The following is a 17205-nucleotide window of genomic DNA, read 5'->3' as shown; positions in this document are numbered from 1 at the left end:
CTACCAAAAAAAAAAAAGAATAGGAAAACGGGCCCATCTTAGTATTTCCTTGTTTAGTTTAAGTTCTTCTTTGACAGTATTCAGTGTTTTCATTTGAAGAAATAATAAACTGGCAGCAACTCATACAACTCATATCCATAATGTATGAGAAAAAGACAAATCTCCCCCCCAACTCCCCCATTCTGCCCACTCCCCTTGAGTATTTAAGCTTTTGCAGACATCTTGTAGATGTATTTCCTACTAATGCCTCCAATGAATTCAGTTTAACTACTTCTCTAAGAGGATACCTCCATACGCCTTTGCTTTGTCTTTCTACTCATTGCCATGGTGACCCACCCACAGCACAACAACCTCAGCACAGAGCACATCCCCGGTGCCCTGAGCCAAGCAGGTCACACCGCGGCAGCCGTCTTTCTTGGGTTCGTCCTGGTTCTGGGGTTCTTCGGCAACTTTCTGGTGCTCCTGGTGTTCTCACGTTTTTCTGGGCTGAGGACTCCGGCCAACCTGCTTCTCGTCAACATCAGCATCAGCGACATGCTCGTTTGCATCTTTGGCACATCCCTCAGTTTTTCCGCCAGCGTACGTGGCAGGTGGCTGACAGGTTCCTACGGGTGCAAGTGGTATGGCTTCTCCAATGCTCTCTTTGGTGAGTGAGGTTAATGAAGCCCAGTTTTACTCTGGGAAAGGAGAGCGTAGCATAAAAGGCAGTTTTTGAACACTATTGTAGTTTATATTTTTTATTCTTCACTATTCCATTAAAAAACTAACGAAGATCCAAATAAGAAAAAACCCACAACGAGGCTTCTTTGGATCCTGTTGGGTATAGTTTGTAAAATGTTTTTATTTTATCTTGAAATGTTTCTGCTACTCTGGTTATGAAAAATAAGAATGCATCAGCATCCTGTTTGATCACTGCTGCTCTTTCACCTGACGTCTCTCTATGGCAGGGATCGTGTCTCTAGTGTCTCTGGCTCTCCTGTCCTTTGAACGCTACTCTGTGCTGCTCTGCAAGCAGCAGTCGGACTCCTGTCAGTACCGCAGGGCCTGGCTCGCCGTCGCAGCCTCCTGGCTCTATTCGCTGGTGTGGACAGTGCCGCCACTGCTGGGCTGGAGCAGGTCAGCCAACCTGAAATATTCCAGACCTCAGAGAAAAGTCTGTGATTTACAAAATAATGAACCACTACAGCTGGCAGAAATAGAGGCAGAGTGATAATCAGAAGGTTGGTGGTTCAATTTCTGGCTGCTCTAGTCTGTGTGCCAATGTATCCTTCAAGATACTGAACCCTGTTTCCCGATGTCATCAGAGTGAATATTAGATTAAAGGGCTTTGAGTGCTCAAGTAGAGCTGAAAAACACTAAATAAGAACCAGTCTGTTCACTGCTTTAACAATGAGATCAAAGGCTGAGAAATGTTAGGTCATTAGAGAGCTCTGGCTCATTGTAGTTCATTGTTTAAATGCCTAAAGATGATTAAAGACACAAGCTCTCTCATGACTTGAGCACACTTTTTTGTTGCAGCTGTGTGTCTCTAATATATGTTTCTCTCTGGTTAAGCAAGTGACGTGTATAACTGAGAATATTTGCATTGAATTGAACATTTGGGTAACAGGAAGCTGATTTTTCATCTTTCTTTTTTAAATGTTTTAAAAATTTATTTTTAGGTTTTTATATTAAAGGTCAGCTGTGGTCTGGCATGGATATAAACTGCAACTTAAGTTCTCGGTCCAGGCAGCTACCTCAGTAGCCACAAATTCTGAGTTTTGCTTTCAATCCATATCCGTGTGATTTTATTTCACAAAAAAGCAGCTCCATGTTTTCATTCTTTGACTGAGTGGATTTATGTATGTCATGCTGGACTTTAGTGCAGTGCCTTCACTTCCCTTTAAGCCAGTTTATTTCTGATTGACTGTCATTTATTAAAAACAGGTTTAAACACTGAGCTGGTGGGACTTTACGGTCAGGGCTGTGTGCCTGAGATGACAACGTTAAGGATATCTGCTCGTTTTGGCTCACAGAGAGTATTTGCACATATGCTGACCTCATTATTTGGAAATTTGGCCGTGTTTTATATGCATCCAGCACTCTAACAGTACAGATATGTCAGGAAAGCCAAAAAAGGACATCTTTAAAAAAATTAAAACATTAAATCAACCTCATTAAAACTGGCATTTTTCGTGTTTTTCACAACAGAAGTATTTAAAATGTGTACATATTTTAAAAAACAAGATATTTTCCTGCTCTGTGCAACCCTTTTGTCTATTTGAGAGCTGCTTGTTTCTGTTTTGTGTGATGAAGGAAGACAGTAACTTACTGTTCATCCTGTGTTGCGGTGCAGCTATGGGCTGGAGGGTCCTGGCACCACCTGCTCGGTCCAGTGGCACCAGCGCACAGCCACGGCTCGCTCTTATGTCAGCTGTCTGTTCGTCTTCTGCCTCCTCCTGCCGCTGGTGCTCATGTTCTTCTGCTACGGGAAGATCCTCCTCGCTGTACGAGCAGTGGCAAGGCAGGTAAGCTCGTAGCTTCACCTTTGACCTCTGTGTAATGTTTGAAATCTGGCTCTCACCTCTGTGCATCTGCCGGTGTGTTTAAAAGAAGTGTGGGTGTCTGCAGGTCACAGGGATTAACTCAACCCACCCTGACTGGAGAGAAGGCCGTGTCCTTCTGATGGTGGTCACCATGGTGACAGGCTACCTATTGTGCTGGATGCCATACGGAGTTGTGGCAATGCTGGCTTCATTTGGAAGGCTGGGCTTAGTGCCGCCTGCCGCCAGTTTAATCCCCTCACTGTTGGCAAAAACCAGCACCGTCATCAACCCCTTTATTTACGTGGTGTTGAACAGCCAGGTAAGAAAACAGGAAAAACTCCTCCAGATTAAAATGACACCAACTTTCATCAGCAGCAACTCCGATACCTGACTATTTGAAATCATTTTCATTAAAAATAAAAATATTCATTGGAAAACATTTTAAAATGCAAACACCTCCAATCATAAAGTGATGGATATGGTCAGCAGCAATATTCAGGGAGGGTGTATCATTTAAGCAGTGCCCAGTTGATACTAAGGGGCCCAAAGCGTGCTGAGAAAATATCCCCCACATCATTACACCAACACTAACCGGCCTGAAATGTTGATACAAGGCAGGCTGGATTCATGCTTTCATGTTTACATCAAATTTCCCATTTCCAGTTTTCTGTTCTTCAATTTTAGTGAGTGCCTGTGAACTGTTGCTTCGGTTTCCTGTTCTTAGATGACAGTAGTGACACTCAGTAGCTCACCTGCTTCAAGGTTTGACGTGATGCACTTCTACATTTAATTGATGAAACGATTCAAATTGCTGCACCTTTAGACTGCTTCCAATCTTTCTTCTCTGACCTCTGACATCAACAAGGCATTTTCACCCAGAGGAGTGAAGCTCAGGGACCTCCTGTTTTTGGCCCATTCACTGTAAACCGTGCAGATGGTTGGGCAGGAAAATCCCAGCAGATCAGCAGTTTCTGAAATACTCAGACTAGCCTATCTGGCTAGTCACTTTTTTTCTTCATTCTGATCCTCGGTTTGAACTTCACCAAGTTGTCTTGATCATGTCTACATGCCTAAATGCATTGTTCTGCCTTCAAGGTTAGTATACAAACTAAAAGCAGGTGTGAAAACATTTAAGTTAACTGAAAATAAAATGAAAACTAACTGAAACTTGCAACTAAAATAAAAATGTGGAACCCCTGAGAAGATGTCCTCCAGGTGATAATAATTAGAAGTACCGAAACTAACAGTGAAACTAGTAAAAATTTATATAAAATTGAATTAAGCACAACAAATCCACAGTAGTTGAACTAAAATAAAACCCTCATACAATAAAGCCCCCATACTGGAAAAATAATTAGACAAAATTCCTGTTCCCATTTGGACTTATTGTCCAAATGTTTTCTGAAAGTCTAAAATCCCCCTCATAGCGTGTGTAAGAGATGGTCTGAAGTTCTTTTTTCCCCTAAAGATTATCATGTGGTTAATATCAGGCATGCATGGATTTTCCTTCTACCTCTCTTTCCCTCTCAGTTCTCCAGGTGTCTCCTGCACATGATCGGGTGCAGCTCACAAGCTCCGCCCACCCCAGAAAACCTCTCACAGCCCAGCAGCAGGGAGATGTGGCATCACGCTCCCAGCACGCCAACAGGGGAACAAAATACAGTAACGCCCCAGTTCACGTCCAGAGGGCAGCAGGTCCAGCGTGGTGCTAGTGGCTCAGTGTGAAGCACAGAAGATAACGACTGTCCTGCTTTATAAACATGCTCTGTATTTATAATTAACGAGTCAGTTCTCCGTCGTTCCTTTAAATGGTGCTATGTCAATTCGGCGCCACCGGGTGGCGCTATGGAGAACATTAAACTAGTAAACAAATAGGTGGACCACAGCAAGAGGTGACATTTATTTTCTTTTTAATAATGCTCAACAATTTACCACAATTAGAAATTGTTCCAGTTCTGAAATTCCTGAATGGGCAACAGCAAAATAATTTATTAAGAAAATAAACATACGTCTTCAAAAAATATACAGTCGTTATGCTTCACGAACACCGAGCTCCCAGCGAGTGAGGGATTGGTCTGAAGACAGATTCACATTGTGATGATGAGGTCATAACAGCTGACATGATGGTCGAGCTGAAACACAGATTCGACCTGGAGGGGTGGAACGATGAGTGGCGAAGAAGCAGAACTTCCCTGAGCAGGTAGTCCACTCCAGACCTGCATCTTAAACACTCCGCCAGTGTACAGACACGGACACCGCACACGAGTCTTACGAACGACTCAGAAACACACATGGAACACTTAAATCTTTCCCGCCAGGTGTAGCTCCTCCAGAACTTGAAATCTGTCGTTGCGGCGCATCCATATCGCTGAACATCACAGCCATGCTTAGCTGGGGTGAGGAACATCTGCTGATTTTTCTTTCTATGGAAAGAAAAGACAGAGTCATTCACAGGTCACAGAATAACAGGAGAAATTATCGAGGCTGATTTATGGTTGCAAACTGATTCACTCTGGCAGCTACGTGAAGTTCTCTGCACCGCTGGATGTCACTTGGTGAAACATAATATCTGATTAGAGTGCTGCATGTTAACATGCAGGTGCAGCAGTGGATGTGCACCAACATCTGGGCTGCAGCAGCTGTCGAGAAACAAGAACTGCGGCTCCTTCAGACTGTTTATCATGGCACTGAAGATTAAGGTCAAAGACCTGTTAAGGAAGTAGAGGACTGTTTGTTACACACTTCCTGCTCGCTGGCTCATCAGTGTGCATAACAAGGAATGAATTATTGCCAGCTTTTGTAATGTAATTAGCTGCTATAGTATCATATGGCTGCAATCTGACTCTGAACTGAGGAGGTTGAAGCAACATTTGTGTTCTTGGATTTTGCTACGCCAAGTACTGTTGACTGGTTTCACTTACCCTAATGTGGGCAATCAGGATAAGCGGTTATCAGAGACATGAACAAGTCTACTTGATTCTGATGGATTACAACTACAAGAGTGTTTTTTACTCTCTCAGCTGTAGACTCAGTGGTGTTTAAAGCTGCGTACACACACAAACCACAAGCAGCTACGGGTGAAATAACCACAGGTGACAGGAAGTGAGCAGGACAAGATAAACTTTTCTCAACTTCCACCTGAGCGACTGAAGCGACTACAAGTGAGAGTGAAGAATACAGCTGATTGACATTTGACTTGTCACTGATTTCATAGCCGTTGGTCTCTAATCTTGAGCCTAACCTGCTACGGAACAGGTTTTTAGAAAATGTTAACATGTGAACCTTCCTTGTAATACTGAAAACCCAAGGTTAAGTCTGAAGTTAGGTTGATAAGGCCAAATCCTACTTTGCAGTACAGATCTCTGGGCTGTGGGGCATTTGTGAAACAGCCAAACAGAGCACGCCTACATGCAACACCACATGTAAAATTAGGCAAGCTAGCACACAGCAAGGTGTAAAAAGACTATATAATGAAAAAGGATACATCTCTCCTGATCATGGGAAATACAATCATTCACTTTAGTGAAAACAAGCAGGAAGAAGCTGATGTTTTCCTGTTAACAGAAACATATACAAACAAACTGCAGGACTCCCTTGAATCCTTCTACTCAAGGGCAAATCTTTGTTTTTTTTAAGGTTTCTCTTGAGAGGAAAAGCTGGCTCGTTAGTTTCACCCATTCTTGAATTTAAAAAAGCAGAGCCAACTTTTCTAATTTAGGTAGTTATTGTTCATCTGCATGTCCTTTTGGTGGTACAATAAAATCTCCTTCCACTGTTTCATATGGTAAATTCATCATGTTAGGGTTTGGATGTCTAAGTGGCAAAAACACTTTTAACGCTTTTAAACTCACGTGTGAGTAGTTGAACTCAGGTGCCAGGGGCTCCGTTTTTGTGTAGTCGGGAGGGTTGGCATGGGGGTTGTAGCCCAGGCGAGCCAGCATGGGAGCGATTTCAGCCATGTCGTTGACCACGTCAGGGGGAATTTGCCCCACCCACTTGGACAGTGCCTCCGTATTCACTGGCTTCATCACCTGGTCTGTCGAACGCTCCACCCTGCAGAGAGCCAAACACCCACGTCATGTATGCGAGTGCGCAAGTTTTATACAAAGAGAAATTAGTTCTGCTCATTCATTTGATCTCTTTACAACCAAGGCGTGCCCCTTCACAGCAGCCTCAATGGGAAATAATAATTCATAAGTTACTGGCCACCAAAGAAAGATAAATAAAAGGGTTAAATACAAAAATAAAATATTAAAGAATAAAATAAATGCATTTTTTCTGTGTGCATTTGTGTCATAATCATGATTGGCAAGAATAAAACAGTTTAGTTCTTTAGCGTATTATTAATTTGCTTTTATTTTGTGTATCGACAGAAAATAATAAAGAGCGTCACAAAGAATTGCAGATGAGAACAGAGAGTAACTCGGAGGAAACTAGTCATTTTAAATCTTCCATATAACTCCCTCTGATTTAATTAATGTGTGCACCCTGTTCCACATTTCCTACTTTAAGCATTTGGGTGACTAACACTGCGCCGGCCGTTGCATAACTTCTCAAAGTGAGGGTGCTAATTCTCCCAGAATGTGGCCTAATTCCTTCAAATGCGCGCCAAGTTTGAGTTTAGCAGCCAAACTCCCACCAAATCCCCCGAGCTTCTAGCCTGCAGAGAAATGCTCTACTTGAGGCACAACAAACAAGTGGAGCAACACAAATTAAAAAGTCTTTCTGTGGGAGTCCTGTAAGCTTTACTTAACCCTGAAAGGTTTGGCTGATTTAAAATGAAGATTTTCAGCATCCTGCACGACGTGATTAGTATTTTTTTTTTCTCATGGTGGGTTTGCCTGTTTTGAGTTGCATTTTTAGACTTGTGCTTACTGCTTACAGTCCTGATTTGCATGAGAACAAAACATCTGAGGTAAAACCCACAGGGTCAATCGCATTTGGTGAAATTCCCTTAAGACTAAACCTGAAACTGTTAGGGGAAAAATTCTGCAGCAGTTTTTTTTATAATAATATAAATGTATTAATCAATAATGAAAACAAACACAAAAACATACACTTGAACTTAAAGTGATTTTTTTTGCTAAATGTCACATTACATGACAAAACACATGAGTTTCAACTTTAGAAGACACGAAGGTCTCACAGTCATGTGACTTCCTGTGGTTTAAGACTTGTTTTGAGTGAACACCTCACACATATCATTCTTCACACATATTTTCACACCGTTGTGCACCCTGCTATATCTGACACTGTCATCTTAAGAAACAGAAAATCTGTTGGAATACAAAACATAAAAAAACCTGCAGGACTGAGGAGGATCCCAGTGAATTAGCTGAGATCACTCCGCACTTTAAACCCTCGGTGCAGACAGAATGAGTAAAAATCAAATTTTCACTTTATTTCTCACTAATGCAGATGGAGTACTATCATATAGAAATGGATGAAGAAAAATGCGGCCATATAAAATAACTTATTCATTACATTATGGAAGACTTTATTTTAATTGCACTGTTGTTAATGAGGACAGACATACGTGTTGGCACCACTGCAGAGTAAACAGTCCAACTGGTGCCTTTCTTAATCTTGGACCATCATTTAACCTTCAAGCTGTGCTGCTTATTTACCATAAGCACATCTGAGAAGGCCTTATCATTCAATAAAGCATGTTGCAGTGTAAGAACATTTACTTTTACTAATGATTTGCTCTGTATTTTATTACAATGAAACTTTTATATGTTCATATACAGTTACTGAATAAATATCAAAGATGAGTAAGCAAAAATGTGGTCAGCACATGGAGTGTGTGAGCGAGACGTGTGAGAAGTGGGAATCTCAGCTGGCTTTCAGAAACCTGAAAAAAACAACACTTTCTATCGTGAAATATAGCTGCCCCTCAAAGCCAGCGGGGCGTGAATTCACAGGATGAGTAAACCGTTTAAATTCAGCATCATGCATGTGCACAGCGTATATGGCCTAACAATAATAACAGGAACACAGCCTATTAACTGCAAGCTAACTGCATATTCAGCAAATCTGTTTCTTTCATGCAAACCAATTAAAAAACTTCCCTAGACCTCCTCTAGACTGGATATGGCCAGATGTGTGTTGACCATTCACTTCATGCGCATTGGAGAATTTTTACCATCCTCCAGCAGAGACTGCATGAAAATTTGCGGGATTACTCCTGACTCAAATTTGACGGTCTGATTTTCACTTTTGAAACAACTGAAACACTTTTGGTTTCTCAAGTTGTGAAACATCAAATTTTGCAAAACTAGTAAAATGGGGAAACCTCAGTTAGTTCAGTTTTGAATAAGTCGAGTGAATTAGGGCACTTTTAAAAACAACAAGGGTTGAAAAAATGCTGTGAACCAAAGCGGTATAAAATGCAACAGGAAAATAGAGAAAAACAGAAGACAAACAAGAAGCAAAACAAAAGAAAGGTGAAAACTCAGTCACATTTAAACGCAGCTGCAAATGGCTGAATAAACTGAGTATTCAGCATACTCCTCTCACAAGGGACAACGTCTCTCTTTGTCTGTCTGGGTGCTGCAGCTCTCTGCTCTGAACAGAGTAGAGGGGGCAAGACAATGCTCTGTCCAAAGGCACTAAATCCAGCAAAGAACGTTACAACTTCTCAACAACAGTATGAACTTACAGTGCGTCACATCACACACAGTTTCATCCATTTTCTTCGGCTTCAATTCAGGTTTTTATGTGTAGGCTAGGGGGCTGGTGTTTATCCTACCTACCATAAGGTGAGAATGGGCAAGCAGTCTGTCACAAAACCATTCACACTCATGTTCACACCTATGTGCAATTTTAGAATTACCAGTCAAGCTAACCCCACTGACTGCATATCCTTGGACTGTGAGGAGGAAGCCGGAGTACTTGGAGACACCCCTGCAGACACGGGGGTAACATTTGAACATAGGGCCTTCTTGCTGCAAGGCAAAAATGCTAACCACTGCACAATCGAGTTCTCAGTCTAAATTTTCATCTAAAACGCCTCCTACACCCCTTCTGGATTTCCAACTTGGAAAGCTGGAAGAAAGCTAGCAGTAGACACAACCGGTAATAAAACTTGAATCTGCACTGCCTATGTTGTGCGTTTTTGATCACTGATCAGGCTCTGTTCATGTACGTGTTTGCAGCGGTATTTTTAAGTGTGAAAACAAGTATTGTGCTCTCTTGCTAGTGATGCATGAATCGTTCAACCTCACTAAGAAGCAAAGCAAATCCCGTTTTCACTCACTGTCCTGCCTTTACTACTGGAATGTGCTCAGATGACATCTCAGTTCAGAGCTACCTGGAAGGCGGCAATTAAGTGATGACCTCTGCTGTGAGAGAGAGCGATGTCAGGAGATAAGCCTTCCAGCTAGGGTGTGTGTTTAACATTAGCGTACAGCCCAACAGAAGATACCCTCTTACATGCTACTTGATGCAACCAGACTACAAGGCTGATCCAGCAGATCATTACATAACTAGCCCTATCTCCCTGTGCTCTTTTTCCCCCCTCATTTAAAAGTGTAAACAACAAACAGAAACTTCTGTTAAACTATTTTTTACACTTAACAGAAATAAAATCATTTCTAAACAGAACTGAAGGTGAAAATGCAAAGTATGCATGTGCATTAAAACCATGTCATGGTTGAAATGTAATGTAATCTAAACTTCTTCAGTGCATGCACACATTGCATGCAAATACATTAGGACTGCTGCTACTTTTAAAGGTTAAAAATAAACCACTGTGGGTATCTTATCATGTGGAGAGTTTCAGTGTAGTGTGCTGTTTATTATGCTGAGGTTTTGAGATACCCGCTTCTAAAACGTTTGCCACAACAGAAGCTTTCATTTGAAAAGACACTTGAATCAAAGGCAGATATATAAAGGACGGCCCATCTGAAAACTTTATAACATTAAACAAACAAGTATCACTAAAGCTAGCACATATTTCATATACTCACTTTGATAGAGACACACCACCAGCCTTTCCAATCAGCTCTTCGTGGTGCAGCACCGATGGGTCCCACTGCAAATCCAGAAAGTGCAGCAACTTTCTCATTTCCTCCTCTGGGTGGAGGACAAGCTGCTCATAACGGATGGGCTGACACCTAGCGTATCCGACCGCCTGGCACTGGCTGAACATGGTCTCCACCGCACTGCTCCACTTTGTTAGGCAGTCCCTGTAGCTGGTCAGGTCAAAACCGGAGATGGTCACCTATGAAATGAGGCACAGTGTGAAGGTCACCACAGGAATCCCGACAGGGAAAACTCAGCGAGATTGCATGGGTTTTTTTGCATCTCTTGTGGCTGCTCGAACAGCCAACCTGAGAGGACGCTGTAGCATGAAGGAGAAAACAGACAAACGCACCTTGCGTGATATCATTGAGTGCACAGTTGCCCGTCCATCTCGTAGCATGAGCACAAACTTTGCTTTCGGGAAGATGTGAGCCAAATAAGACAGAGACTTCAGTGCAAACGGGTCCTTGTTGCAAAGGCGAGGCGCAGGCTCCCCGTGACCAACTATCACCTGGAACACACACACACACCCCGAATAAAGTCAATTATCATCATCTCAATATACAGAAATAATAACTGCATCAATATAAGGACTCACAAATGTCAGCAAACCCCTGCAGGCAGATCACTGAAACTATTGGAATGAATGTCATCAATCAAAAAACTTGAAGTTGGAAAAATTTGAACAACAAACATGTTTGAAATTGACCACAACAAAGAGTGCGGACCCAGGACATTTTATTTGTTTCTATCACCTGGCGCCACATATGAAACTCAGCCACGAGGTAATTAATACGTAATGCACTAGCTCAAACATAAATGCTGGCAACAACGTCAACCACTTCTTTAGATCGCGTCGCAGCTCTACAAAGATTCCCAGCAGAAGTGTAAATCGCGCTTAATGGCAACTCACCGCTGTATTATTGTACTAAACAATAAGGTGCTGCCACTTAGACAAAATTTCCACATCAGCGCTTTTATAGGGGAAGAAGTTAAAACTGTAAACATTTATTCCAGGAAGTTTCATATTATTTCATATTTCTTATTAAACTGCTGCAACAAAGGTCTGAGCTTTTTTACTGGTGTATCGTTAAAATGAAGGTAAAAACCAACACAACTGAATTAACTTCCCACTTTTTTTTTTCCATACACCATTTCTGCTCATTGGGAACTTCTTCCTGTCTCCTTCCTGGAGTTTGTATTGTTTATTGTTCATGGGGTCTCTAAGCTCCTCTTTTCTATTTCATCTAACCCTATACCAGCTATGACAGATGTGTGCTCCTCCCTGAGCCTGGTTCTGCTCAGAACTTATATCTGACTGTTAGGGAGAGAAAGAGAGCGAAAACCTAACTCACAACATAAAGCAGGTTCAGACTGCTGTTGCTGTAAAGTGGTCCTATATAGCTAATTAAAGCAAAAAAAAGGAACGTTTTACAATATCCTGCAGGTTAATCTGGGCAAGCTAAAGATTTTCAATGCTGAAGAACTAAAAGATGAACTACAGATTCAAAAATATGGAAATTTGTCTTCCAATATTGGCATTTCTCTGGGGATTTATTGGGCTATACATGTGAATACAAACATGTGACCCTGTCTCTCTCACACACTCCTCACCATTAAAAAACATGAAGATGTGTTTCAGTATCGCAAAAGCAGCCTGAGAAACCCACCTCCAACAGGAACGCTCGCACAGCTGAGTCCAACACGTGGTCAGTGACGCCGGCCTCATCCAGTCGTATTCTCTCCTTCACTGAGCGGCTCCAAGTGGCCCTCATGGTCAAGAGGCGGGGAATCACTCGGGTCTCTTCTCCACACCGCACGGCATTGTGGGCGTCCAGCATGACGCGCATCAGTGTCGTGCCGCTCCTGGGGAAGCCCCCAATGAAGATAATGGGTGTGTCTTCTGGGAAGTGATCAGTCAGGGATAAGCTCTGATTGCCTGAGCCCAGAGTGAGCTCCATCCAGCGGCGCCGATGGCTTTTCGGAGGGCAGTCTACCCCGCTCATCCCCAGGTAGAGAAGGGAGACGGAGCAGAGGAGCACGCAGCCCAGCAGCAGGTTCGATCTGGTGCTCCTCATTGTTGGGGAGGTGTGTGTTTGGGAGTTAGGAGGACATAAAATTAATTCAGGGTCAGCTGAGGAGACTGGAGGGACTCACTTCAGTTTAACTTAGCCAGTTTGACAGTCAGCTTTTAGGATGAATGCTGGAAGTGATCCTGAAGGAATCCTGGAGGATGGTGTCTGGGAAGGCTCCTCACTTTTTTGCAGTTCTTTGGACCCGTTATCGGTGAGCAGGATCCAGGTGTGTCGCACTCCACAACCAGCTGTGCGTTTTATCCATGCTTCCTACCTAAGACAAGAGAGGAACATGTCATAAAACTCAGAAAAAGCTGCATAAGAATCAGCTTATGACCAAAGACACTGTGTTTCTCAATGACGGTAAAGCACTTCACTATTAGAGTACTTTCCCAGCCTCATTTTCCAGCTTCTGAGTATTAAAAAGCATGATTATCATGTTACAAATTTCCAATAAATAACTCTCAACATTAGCCCAGAGTGAGTTATCATCTGCTAGCAGTGTGCGAATGGTGGCCGTCGTTTTTGCCAAGAACACTTGCGCGCGCGAGCACGCACGCACACACACACACACACACACACACACACACACACACACACACACACACACACACACACACACACACACACACACACACACACACACACACACACACACACACACACACACACGGGCTTTCAGAGGAGCTGAAATGCATCCAGTTTTTCTCCTCAAAGCATCTATTTTGCATCACTCCTCCGGGGAGCCGCCGACTGCTAAAGCCATATCAAAGTTCACTGCGGCACGCAACGCAGACACACTCTCAGGCAATGTTTCTGAAGCCACTAATTACAGCTCCCTCATGCTTTTATTCTCACTGACAGTTTCTGCCACGCTGAAACGCAAATCAATTTGTTAAAGCTCACATTACTATTGACCAATTCAGACATCCTGCAACTTCCCCATTTATCTTCTGCAATGTGCATACGAGGAGTTTCACAAGTCGGTGTTTAATTCCTCTTACTGGCACTCTAAAACAGCAAAGCATGTATAAAGCACCGAGCCACTACTTACTTAAGTAAATGCTTGAATTAATGCAACTGAAACTGCAGCATCTTGCAAAAGTGTATCTGAAATATTCCTCCATTTCTCAGGGGCATTTTGGCATCTTGCTTGTTCTGTCTGGGTGTGGAGGGATCCCGAACATCTGGATGGCATGTGGGGGAGCAGTACCCTCTGTGGGTTGGATGAAACCGCCTGAAAAAATGTTCTCTCTGGCAAAACTAAAAGTAAAAACAGCTGTAAACGAGGACATTGGGGTTGGGCTGTGATGGTTTGGTGCTGTCTTAAACTATCCTAAGTCTAGTAGCACCCGAACGATTTTTACATGTAATTCTAATTTAATTTGATGCAGAGATTAAGCCACTTGGAGCCTGCAGAGAATTAGGGCAAAGTACTGAGTCTTGATGCTTTTTTTCGCCCCTTTTTCCTCAACAGATTTAAAAGCCTGGATCAGACATGTTACAGAAAAAGAAGCATATTTTCCAATTTAAACACTCCAGTGTTTTAGTCCTCCCATTGCCAGTTAAACAGACATGTATGGATAGTTTTTGTTTTACATACAGATTCAGTTGAAACAGAGAAGGGAAGGAAATCCTCTCGAATGAGAAACATTAGTTTCTGATTATTTGATGGCACCTGAAGTGCTGAAAATCTACTGGATATTTTATTTTTAGAGGGAGCAAAACACTAGGAACACTTAATTTGTATATTTTTTAATGCTTAGTAAACCACAAACAAAAGTCAGTTCTCCTTTACTGCACTTCAGTGGAAGTAATAACAAATATCTGAAAACTCAGGCAAACCTTTCTGCATGGGTAAGCATGTGTTTAGAAAGAATGGTTAAATTGGTTTCTGCAAACACAACATATCTGAAAACTGTCTTTTCACAAACACACCTAAAATAATAAGAGGAATGAACCGTGATCACAGTCCATCTGCAGAATCTGCAGTTCAGGTGGGTTGCAAGAAAGCAACACCTTTGAAACCTTTGAGCAGAAGACTGTCACGAAACCTCCAAACAAATATATAAACTGACTTCCTGCCAAAGATAAAAATCTTGACAGTTATGTTTTAAAGTTTCAGTTTGCAGTTCTCACCACTGAATATCCATGTTCATTCGTTTTTATGTTTACTTTATTTATACGATTTACCGTAATGACAGGCTTTCCTCAGTGAAGTGAATGCTCACCTCAGGTCTCTATATTTGTTTTATTCCTCATTTATTAACGGTGTTTGAATTTTTAGCCCCGCTCACCTGTTCTTACACACACAATGCTTCTGGTTTACAACAGTGAACACACTCTCACCACACACTTTGTTAGGCACACCTGTTCAACTGCTTGTTAACACGAATATCTAATCATCCAAACACATGGCAGTGACTCAGTTGGATGTTGTTCCCAGACAGGCTGATCTGAGTATTTCAGAAACTGCTGATCTACGGGGCTGTTTTTGCACACAGTCATCTCCAGTGTTTACAGTGAAGGGTCCAAAAATAAAAATAAAAGAGCAAATACCCAGTGAGGGACAGTTCTCTGTGAGAAAACGCCTTGTGGATGCCAGAGGTCAGATGAGAGAATAACCAGTATGCAATAGAGAATCTTTGAAAGCAAAACACGTGAACTGGGAAGCAGATGGGTTACAGCAGCAGAAGACCATACTGGGTGCAACTCCTGTAGACTAAGAACAGGAAACTGAGGCTAAAGTGCACACAGGCTCACGAAAACTGGACAACTGTCACTTGCTTGCTGTGACGGTAGGGTCAGAATCTGTTGTAAGCAATATAAAAGCATGTTCATGAAAGCACCCATCGTGCCTTGTATTGACAGTTCAGGCTGATGCTGGTGTAATAATGTCGGAGATATTTTGTTACCAACTAACCATCATTTAAGCACCACAGCCTACCTTGAGTATTACTGCTGACCATGCCTATCTCTTTATGACTGCACTGCGCTCTTTGCTTTTGATGGCTATTTCCAACAGAAAGCAACACTTTCTGGTTTCCTGACATGACAATAATTTCACTGTACCCGTATGTGCTCCACAGTCACCAGATCTCAGTGCAGTAGAGCACCTTTGCAAGGGAACAGGAGATTTGCATCATGGACGTGCAGCCAAAAATCATATCAATAATGACCAAAATCTCTGAGGAATGTTTCATGGAATCTGTGCTATGAAAAATCAAGACAGTTTTAAACCAAACAGGGATCCAACCCAATACTAGAAAGATGTACCCAATAAAGTGTCCAATGAGTGTCTCTCACAGGAAACATGTGGCTCTAAAACTAATGAGCGGATCTATGGGTACATCCCTTCTGAAACCCAAAATGATTAGCTGACAGAAAAGCAGCTGAAACAACAGTTTTACTGTCATTAAACAAGGAAGAAGTGTACAAAGTCTACTAAATCACTGTATATCCGTCCTATATCTGGAAGACATTTATCCTGCCATATAAAATGCCACGTTAACCCTAGCTTTAGTAAGGAAATAGTCCTTACTGTCACACAAAAACATACCCTTTGCTCCACATTTAGTTTGTAAGGATGTGCCCTCCTACTCTGTGCTGCATTGTTTCCTCTCGGTGTCAACAAATGTGAAATGACGGTCTCAAAGGCTTATGCTGAGTTGCAGCTGCTTCATCCTGAATTGAGGCTCTCTCTCGTTATTTATTTATTTTTGCCGAGTTGCACAAAAATATGTTGGCCCAGCTGGCTGCTGGTGGGTGTATTTGAAACAGGTCACCGCTGTCACTGCAGTGCGCGTGCTTGTATAAATAGGATTACTGCACGGCAGCAGAGCGCAGGCCCAGCAGCCACAAACATCTGGTCTCCCTGCACCCCGAAGCAGGAAGGCAAAAAACCCGCCAGGTGAGTGAGTCAGTGCCCCGCTGGCGTTCACACACACACACACACACACACACCGGGGACACCTACGGCTCTCCATAAACGACAGCCAGACTGTCACGGCGCGTTTTCACCGCCTGCACCTGGTATGGATGGGCTAATTCGGTTCCATTTAGATAGCTATCCTAGCTGGAAATGTCTTAACCGTGAAAAAGAAGAAAAAATGGTGTTCACTCACCAGCCGAAATACGAAGAAGAAACACACACATGGACCTTAAGCCAGAGGCAGACAGCTGCTCTGTCTCCCCCCACCTTCTCAACACACACACATCGGTGTTTACTCTCATCTATGGGCGAAGGTCACCGCCGTGGTGTCTACACCATTTCCTAACTTCGTGAGAAGTCGAGCTGTATCTAACATTCACACAGAGAGCGAGAGAGAGAGATAGGGGAGCAGACGATACGAGCGCAGGCTGGCAGAGAAAGCTGGGCGCTGATTGGACGAGCACAGCTCTCAATTCTAAAACGCATCTGCTTGGACGATTCTGATTGGTGGAGGCGTTAAAGGGCAATTTCGTCGACATAAGAGAAGCCGAGCGAAGCAAAGCAGTTGCACCGGAGGCAAGAATTACTTTACCTTATTGATTTGTATGCTCTCAGTAAAAGCCCACCGGGGAAATTTAATCACAGCGCG

The 17205-nt window shown here is 42.7% G+C and overlaps 2 protein-coding genes across 2 annotated transcripts; one reads left to right on the top strand and one right to left on the bottom strand.

Moving 5' to 3' along the window:
- The first annotated feature begins 246 nt into the window (after positions 1-246).
- Positions 247-7580, top strand: LOC113030242 (pinopsin-like). The gene is made up of 5 exons (XM_026181481.2): positions 247-646; positions 948-1116; positions 2336-2507; positions 2611-2844; positions 4056-7580. The coding sequence occupies exons 1-5, from the start codon at positions 325-327 to the stop codon at positions 4248-4250; spliced, it is 1092 nt and encodes a 363-aa protein (XP_026037266.2). The 5' UTR covers positions 247-324; the 3' UTR covers positions 4251-7580.
- On the bottom strand, positions 4419-16995 carry tpst1l (tyrosylprotein sulfotransferase 1, like). The gene is made up of 6 exons (XM_026181482.2): positions 16750-16995; positions 12221-12899; positions 10903-11061; positions 10496-10749; positions 6377-6578; positions 4419-4948 (listed from the first exon to the last, which is right to left on the bottom strand). Exons 2-6 carry the CDS (start codon positions 12626-12628, stop codon positions 4913-4915), a joined length of 1059 nt encoding a protein of 352 aa, XP_026037267.1. The 5' UTR covers positions 12629-12899; positions 16750-16995; the 3' UTR covers positions 4419-4912.
- Positions 16996-17205: the final 210 nt, after the last annotated feature.

Source organism: Astatotilapia calliptera, chromosome 10 (assembly GCF_964374335.1).
Source record: "Astatotilapia calliptera chromosome 10, fAstCal68.1, whole genome shotgun sequence".
Classification (NCBI taxonomy): domain Eukaryota; kingdom Metazoa; phylum Chordata; class Actinopteri; order Cichliformes; family Cichlidae; genus Astatotilapia; species Astatotilapia calliptera.
The sequence above is the reverse complement of the archived record's forward strand: the minus strand, read 5'-3'. Positions and strand labels throughout refer to the sequence as shown.

Bases quoted from the DNA above. Each gene is read 5' to 3' on its own strand.
- LOC113030242 (XM_026181481.2), top strand. From the start codon at position 325: ATGGTGACCCACCCACAGCACAACAACCTCAGCACAGAGCACATCCCC. The intron at 647-947 runs GTGAGTGAGGTT...TCTCTATGGCAG, and splicing joins CTTCTCCAATGCTCTCTTTG to GGATCGTGTCTCTAGTGTCT. The intron at 2,508-2,610 runs GTAAGCTCGTAG...GGGTGTCTGCAG, and splicing joins TACGAGCAGTGGCAAGGCAG to GTCACAGGGATTAACTCAAC.
- tpst1l (XM_026181482.2), bottom strand. From the start codon at position 12,628: ATGAGGAGCACCAGATCGAACCTGCTGCTGGGCTGCGTGCTCCTCTGC. The intron at 10,750-10,902 runs GTGCGTTTGTCT...CTCATTTCATAG, and splicing joins ACTCAATGATATCACGCAAG to GTGACCATCTCCGGTTTTGA. The intron at 4,949-6,376 runs GTGAGTTTAAAA...TTCTTTCCATAG, and splicing joins CTGAGTTCAACTACTCACAC to AAAGAAAAATCAGCAGATGT.